Source organism: Antrostomus carolinensis, unplaced genomic scaffold (genome assembly GCF_000700745.2).
Source record: "Antrostomus carolinensis isolate BGI_N321 unplaced genomic scaffold, ASM70074v2 scaffold8043, whole genome shotgun sequence".
NCBI lineage: Eukaryota > Metazoa > Chordata > Aves > Caprimulgiformes > Caprimulgidae > Antrostomus > Antrostomus carolinensis.
The window spans coordinates 37,457-45,052 of record NW_010305925.1 but is presented as its reverse complement, the minus strand read 5'-3'; the positions used below and the strand labels follow the sequence as shown (position 1 = coordinate 45,052).

The window sequence follows — 7,596 nt, the reverse complement described above, 5'->3', positions numbered from 1 at the left end:
AGGGAAAATAGAAAGTAGAAAAAAACCTGTGGTTTTAAAAGCCTGGTAACGCTAGGAGTATATTTATAGCAGATTTCTTTTTGATAGTTTGAAAAGTTCTGGGTTTTTTGCTGCCTCTGCCCATTTTCCCACAGTTCTTCAGAAAGACTGTTCATGAAAGCTGGAGTTTTGGATCTGTGCCATCTAATCTGAATAAATCACTTGTGTACAATAACATGGCACTTCTGTTACCAAGCCTTGCAGAACAAAAAGAAAAGCCTACTGGAGTTACACCTAGATAGCTCCTAGCTATTGTGCAAGATGCTCTACATGGAGACACCAGTGTAGTCACCCTTTCTAGATGCCGCTCAAGATGAAATCCTTTCTGCGAGGACTTGCACTCAAAATGTTAAGTAGGAGGGTGCAGTGCTGGAGAATGAACAGGAATGTAGTCAGACACTGTATTTTTTTATTTTCTTGGTGGTGAGGGAGCAGTACAGCAGCCTCCAGTCTGATCAAGGAGTATGGCAAGTGGAAGCTGGAGTAGAAGTTGGACATTCTGGGCCATTTTTTTGGAGATAGGCACAGTCAGAGCATCTAATGACTGATGGAATGGCAGCTCCTCCAAACAGCAGCTTGATTTTGGAAGGAGATGATGCTTTTTTTCATCTGCCTCAAGAAGGTGAAAAGGGGCACTGAGAAAACTCATAAAAAGTGATTTTTGGAGGGGAGGATTTGAGAGACTAACTGAATAAGAAACTTGCCCGTGCCTTCATTACCTGTCTATGGCAGGAGGCGCTCAGCCTCGGTGGAGGGTTATGGACTAGCAAGGTGGAGAGTGGACCAGCCTGATCCCTCAGCATCCCCAGCTGGCCCAGGAAACTGCTGCTGCCTTGTGAAAGCTTCAGACCCTCAGGGCTGGAAAGGTGTGGTCCTTGATCATGCTTGGTCAAATGATGCATCATTTATTGCCCACAGTAGAAACTGGTGATAAAACAGTAGCATTGATGATTCCTTTTTTTTTTAATCTGACTTTTTTTTTTTCTGAAGTGCTGTGAGATACTTGGGCAAGCAAGGTCATCAGCCAGCCTTAACTGCCTCAGTGTCATCCAGTTCATGGGGGGAGCTTAGCTGTCATTGCCCTTTCAGGGGTACCTGAGTAGAAGAGGAAACAGATGAAAGATTCAGAACAGACACACCAGAGCCCAAACGGTTGCTGGGTTCTGTAGCAATCCCTCCAAGTTGCGCTTGGAAGATCTTTTAGTCTGTGATTCATTTGGCAGTGGCTAGAAACCAAAAGGTCTTTTTTATGTGAGATTTCTGGAGTGGAGTTGGAACCTGGCTTGTCACACCTGTTTGAAGAGTTAAATGGCTGCTGGGAAACAGCAGCAAGCTGGGTTCTTGTGCTTGGCTACATCACCGCAGGGTGCTTTCCAGGATTTGCTCTTTTGTCTTGTGGTGCAGCACCCAGTACTGCACCCCCGCACAAGGACAGCCGTGTTCTCCATGCACGTGCTGTTTGCACTGGCTCTGGGCATCCCTGACTGAGCAGGGCCTGTAGGTCTGGCTAAACTCTCTCCTTGGAGCAGCAGAGCTGCAAAGAGTACCAGCCCAGTTGCTATTGCAAGTGACATCTCCGCTGTGTTAAATTACAGGTCATAAATGGGGATGAGATAATTCAAACAGGCAAGTAAACCCAATCAGTTCTCTAGCTGAGCAGTACCCAGTCCTGGCCCAGTGCACTGACCTCCTACCCATTCCAGCTCCTCCCACTCCCTGTGCCCAATTCATGTGTGTTACAGACGTGTTTCCTAGATTGCATTTTCCTTCGAGTGAGAAGATGCCTCTACTCACCAAGCTTGTGTTTTTAAGATGGGTTTTCCAAGTGTAGATTTCCAGCTGTTTTGCAAACTGATGTAGAGAGTGCTCATTAGTGCCAGAAAATAACCAGCTGTTCATTTTTGACTGTTTGGAAAGCTATATTCTTTGGAAAGAAAATTTAATTTAAAATTATATATTCCAGGTAAAATTTATCCCAAGGAGGAGGATTTAATTTGCCAAAGAACACATTTCTGCTAAGGCCATTGTGTTTTGCAGGATTTCTTTCAGCATGGGAGGAAAGCTAAGGCCTTTAACTCCTCCGTTGTCTGGATCAGGACAAGTGCTAGGGCAGGCTACAGCCTGCCTTGCTGTTGATTCCTCATGCCTCCTCCTCCTCCTCCATTTGCTCAGCTATACAGAGCTCAGTCTCTTCAGGGCTGTAATACAAGCAGTACTTAAATTCTGCTTTGTTTTTGCACCCTAACACTTACCCCTGAGGGGAAACCCGCTGAGAAAAGCAAACATGACTTGATTACCGATGTACCACACAGCTGATGTGCTGGGATCGGAATCTCAAGGGGCTGTGGTAGCACTTGGATCTCTTGAGCAGGATGTCTGAACTGTCCCTTGATGTTTGTGCCTTCTGTGCATCGTTTTTCCTTCCATTTTGTTTCTCAGTGGGCTGGACTGGGAAGAGTTCCTGCATGCAGCTGTTTTCATTCAAGTAAATTAGAAGTTTTTCTTTCTGAAATTGGAAAAAAAAAAAGCAGATCAGCTGGTAACATGGAGAGCATATTTACCTGTTGCTGTCTCTGTTGCTGCTTTGTGTGGCTGCACTTTTTGAGGGAAGAGGAAAATTGGCATTTCTAATTGTGCCACCAACTCTTTGGCTTGACCCTCCAGTGCTGTATCCCACTGCAGATAATGTAGCTGTTAGTAGGCCAGGTTTTGTTGATGGTTTTTTTATTATTTTTGATAAATTTAGTACACATCCTTTAGCTTTCTGAATACTTGTGCTAAAAAGTGGAGGCTAGCACTTTCTGTGTGGGATGAATCAAAACTGGGATGTGGGAACCCTGGATTCGGCAGAGCCCGGGAGCCCCTCTGAGCTGGAATGGGTCTAGGAGCAGTGTGTTCAGTGTTTGTTCTTTGTGTTCTGTCGATGGCATCTCCCCCTCCACCCACACTGCCCTCTTCCCCTTCACCTCAAATAACCCCTTAGTTTTAGCTTTTGGCTGCTTCTCCTCTATGTTGCTATTGCACCCTCACTCCAGCTGATGACTGCAGGCTGCCATTATCTGCTTTTTATTTTTATTTATTTCAAGCATACCATGAGTTTATTCTGAGCACACTTCATCCAAAATACAGAGACAGTGGCCATTAGATACCACTTGCACTTTTCTCTGCCAGATGAAACCTCCACCACTTTTATTTTCTGCTGCCTGTTTCTGTTTTTCTAACATATTTTTTTAAAAAAAAAACATTAAAATTGGCTATTGTTGTTATTAACACCAACTCCCTTCCCCACCTGCCATGGCAAAATACTGCATTTCCATCTGCCTCTGTTGGGGCTGTCTGGATAAAGCCACTGTGACTGGATCAGTTCACCCATGTAACTTTGGCTCACTGTCACCTTCCATCACACAAAAAGGCCAGGAGGGCCAGACCGGGCTGTGAAAGCCTGTGGCATGCAGGGGCCGTGTTACCCCAAGAAAACAGAAAGAGGCAGACATGCCATCTTACCAGAGAATGTTAGCCAAGCTGCCTCTGCCTGGGCATCATCTGAAGGCACTGTCACAGCCCCGGGTCCTGGAAGTTCCTCATCAAGCAAGCTTGTGGGGCAAAAAAAAAATAAATAATTTTTTTATTTGGTGAAGGAGTTCTGACTTTGTGGGGTGTTTGTTGCAGGAGAAGCGGATCGTGTCCCTGGACTCTGCCAACACGCGGCTGATGAGTGCCCTGACCCAGGTGAAGGAGCGCTACAGCATGCAAGTCCGCAATGGCATCTCCCCCACCAATCCCACCAAGCTTTCCATCACGGAGAATGGTGAATTCAAAAACAGCAGCTGCTAACCGGGCAGATGCTGCCGGCCATCTTCCCAGGAGAAGGGCAAGAGGGAGCAGACTCAAGAAACCTTCAGAATAGCCCCTCTTCCCCTTACAGGTTTACATAATGCTGCTAATAAAATGGTAAAAAAGAAAAAAAAAAGAAAAAAAAAAAGAACTCTGAAAGGTGGGCTTTAATTCCCCACTCAAGGCCAGGAGAACCGGGCTCCCGAGAACAAGTCCTTCCATATCACTGTGTAAATAGAGGGAGCTCTTGGGTCATGTACAGAAAATGCTGATGTAATATACCCAAAGGAAGTGAATACTGTAGATTTTTTTAATTATTGCTATTTTTATTATTATTATTTTTTTTTTCCTCTTGTTGAAAGCACTGCAGTCCTTGGAGGAGGAAGAGGGGAGTGTGAGTGCATGTGTGTTGTGGGTGCGAGAGAGCGAGATGAGCAGTGGTTCCATTAGACAGCAGCTGTGCCGACCAGGCTGACTGATACATGAGCCGAGTGACATAGGAGTGAAATGAATTCTGTAAAACTCATCTGCTGGTTTTATTCCCCTCTTCTCTAGCTGTTCTTTAACTGAATGCAAACTCGATAGCAAACATTTTAGCAAGAAAATTGGCCCTTGCTGGATCCCATACCTACTTCCAGTAGGACTCCAACAAAAAATGGTCAGTCTTTTTGAACAAGGTGAAAACTTGGAGCAGCAAGCTTGCTTCCTTGCGTTTGCACACAGTCAGGCTTCCCATCAAACAGACAGAGGGAATCTGCAGGTTTTCGAGGTAGGATTCTTTCTTTTTTACCCCAGTTCTAATGCAGTTTTATATTTTCTGGTTTGAGAATGTAATTTACAGACCTGTAAATACTTTTTTTTTAAATTTCTATCCTATCCCCACTTTACGCCCCGTGCAGTGGCATCTGGAATTCATTCTCTGTGCTCCATCAGGAAGAGTCAGGTTAATGCTCTGAGGAGAGGGCTGACTGAAGGGTGCCCATGCCCAGCAGCGTAGAATTCCACATGCAAAATTTCCTTTTTCCTAGAGGATTTCTATATTTTCACTCTCATTCAGTTTCACTATTTCAGCCAGTAGCTTAGCCAGTCTAGTTCCAATGAAAGACACTTTCTGAATGTTTGTGTTAAAAGATCTTCCATTTCCACTGAAATTGTACTTTCTCTGGGTATTTTAAAGGGTTTTTTTGAAGTCCTATACACACTAGATTTTTTTCTTAAGGACTTTTGACTAAGCTTTCATCTCCAATTACTTTCAGTTGTATTTCATAAAAGCATACTTACAGGCTGTATGTGAATGTGTATATAATTACAAACTGACCTTCTCCTGGAAGATAATGACATTCACAAACTGCAAAAGATTAACAATAAATGACACAGTATTGTCAATTCTCATTATTTCATCAAATGCTCCAGTATTTAGTCTGAGGGGTTTTTTTAAATCCTCAGATTCTAGACTCGAGTAATAATATGTGAATCTTCACTTTCACTTTTTGGTATGCATTTCTAGCCCCCAGACTCTCAAAGGACATAAAATTATTGCAACAGCAATTGAAATTTTGAATTACAGAAATATACTAATAACAGTGAGTGTGATTAACCATTCAAACTAGTTATGGAAATTAGAAATTGGAAAAGTTGACTTCAAAACGAGCCAAAACTTCGAGAGGGTGTCTCGGTGTGGGATGTGTTTAGCCAACAGTTCAGGCTGCAATTAGGAACAAGTTGATGAGGTGGCTGTGGGGGCACCTGGCTGAAATTGTACAGCCTGTGATACAGAGAAGGTCAGAGCTGATTATCCTTTCTGGCCTTGGTTTCCGAATCTCTAAAATTGTACTATATTAAAAACATAGGTGTTTCTAAGCTAATTTCTTGACCTCCTGAGAGTGACCCTTGTTGCCTTGAACATGAAGGATTGGCAATACTGAGGACCCAAATTCAGTGTCTGTTTCCAAGTTTGTATTTTCTTGGGAAATGAATTAATCTCACCTCTGTGGGCAAATGCATCTTGTGACAGAGCGCAGCACCTCAACTCTTTGGCCTGATTATTGTGTTACGATGCTTGAGTTAAACATCCTGGCACCAGTATGTTACATTACTAACTATGCATAAATACAGAGGCCACATCTCCTGCACTGGAGGATGTATAAGAAAGACGTGTATGAATCTATCCTAGCAAGGCCTTGGCTGTTAATTTACATCTAGAGAAGACTTGTCTGCATCAAGCTGGGATTTATATTTAATGCTTAGTTCTTTTAGATCAAAGCTTCTCCGGCTGCTTGAATGTGAGTTGGTACTACAGGCCAAGGAGCATCCCTGGCTTGTTCTTGGTGTACCATAGCCAAGTCAGCACTGCCTGGCACATCTGGGGCTGTGAGCTGTGTTTGCTCAGCAGTGATTTCTTTAACATACTTTTCCAAGCTGTCTTCCAGCTCTGGGTCATTGCTGACCTCTGATATTTTCTTCCTCAAACTGTGCCTTTAAGTTCCTTCTTCTTTCCTTCTTCCTTCATGCATCCCAGCCGTAGGTGGTCTATCGAGTTTGTATTAATCTGTCTTGCGAGTAGCTCTTTTACAAGAAACCTTTGCAAACTCCTTTTTGTTGAGTATTTTTGTGTGACCTGCATCTCCCCTTTGCTATGTACTGTAATTACACAGCTGCATCCTGAGAAATTTGTTCCCAAAAGTAGCCTTTTCAGATGGGCATGTGCATTGCTCACTTACTACATAGTGCAAATAGTACGGGTGTTCCGTGACCGAGACGTGAGAGCGAGTGATTGTAGGAATACGTCGACTAGAACAAGGCAGAAGCAGATACGTCAGTCTGGTAGCATTTAACCTAGCATCAGTTTGGGAAATGCATTTCACTGGAGCTCCCCAGCTTTCTGGTAATCTAGCAAAGATCACTGGCTGAGCTGTATGGTTCGATGCTGAAGACTCTGAAATATCTACTTTGGTTTCTGCAGAGAAATGCAATGGGGGCAGCATTTCAGCCCTGATTTTTAGAGAGGAAATAATCCCTGTCCCACGATTGATATGTTTTGGTGAGCTCTTCTGTAATGGGATCATTCTAATAAGGTACCTTCTCCTGTGTATTTCTTAAGCTTGCAGAATGCTTGTCGGAAAAAATTGTTATTCTAAAAGAGTCTGACCCAGCAGTATCATCCTCACAGCTTGTTGCTAGGCTGGTCATTTCTGTTCTATTTCAGTTTCTACCCTGAAGTGCAGTGTGTTCCTCTTACCCCTGCTACAGAGGAGAAGCTGCCTGTTGACACAAGGGGGTGAGGATTGCAGACTCATAACGCTGTGAGACTAAAATTGATTAGCTGCAGAATGAATTGTTATGCTCCCAAGTTCTGCAGGCAGCTGTCTCTCCTAGTTTGTTACCAAGCAGCTTTCTAGAGAAATTCTAAGACGCTTTGAGCTGACAATATGTGAAAATGCCAGCTTCTATTTGTCCAGTCTGATAAAATTCAAGTGGCACTAAACCACGTGGCAGCCAAAAGGTCTGTCTGTTTTCGAGCAAGAGCCCTAACTGGGCCTGATCACATTTGGTTTAAGACTAGTAGCCAGTGGGTTTCTGCAGCAATGAGAGAAGAAATAAATAGTGCGGGGTCTGATGATGAGCGATATAGACTTTAGGTTTTGGTTCATACTTTCAGCAAAAGCATCAGGCTGTTTCCCTAATGTTGTTGCAGGCAACTGCTGCTTGCATTGGGAAACAGCT

At 43.6% G+C, this 7,596-nt stretch overlaps 1 protein-coding gene across 1 annotated transcript in view; it reads left to right on the top strand.

The window, feature by feature from the left end:
- RASAL2 (RAS protein activator like 2) overlaps window positions 1-3,873 on the top strand; it is a 125,393-nt gene extending 121,520 nt beyond the window's left edge. Inside the window, exon 19 of the mRNA XM_029084264.1 lies at window positions 3,709-3,873. Coding sequence (XP_028940097.1) covers window positions 3,709-3,873 — 165 coding nt within the window. The remainder of the gene's footprint in view (window positions 1-3,708) is intronic.
- Window positions 3,874-7,596: the final 3,723 nt, after the last annotated feature.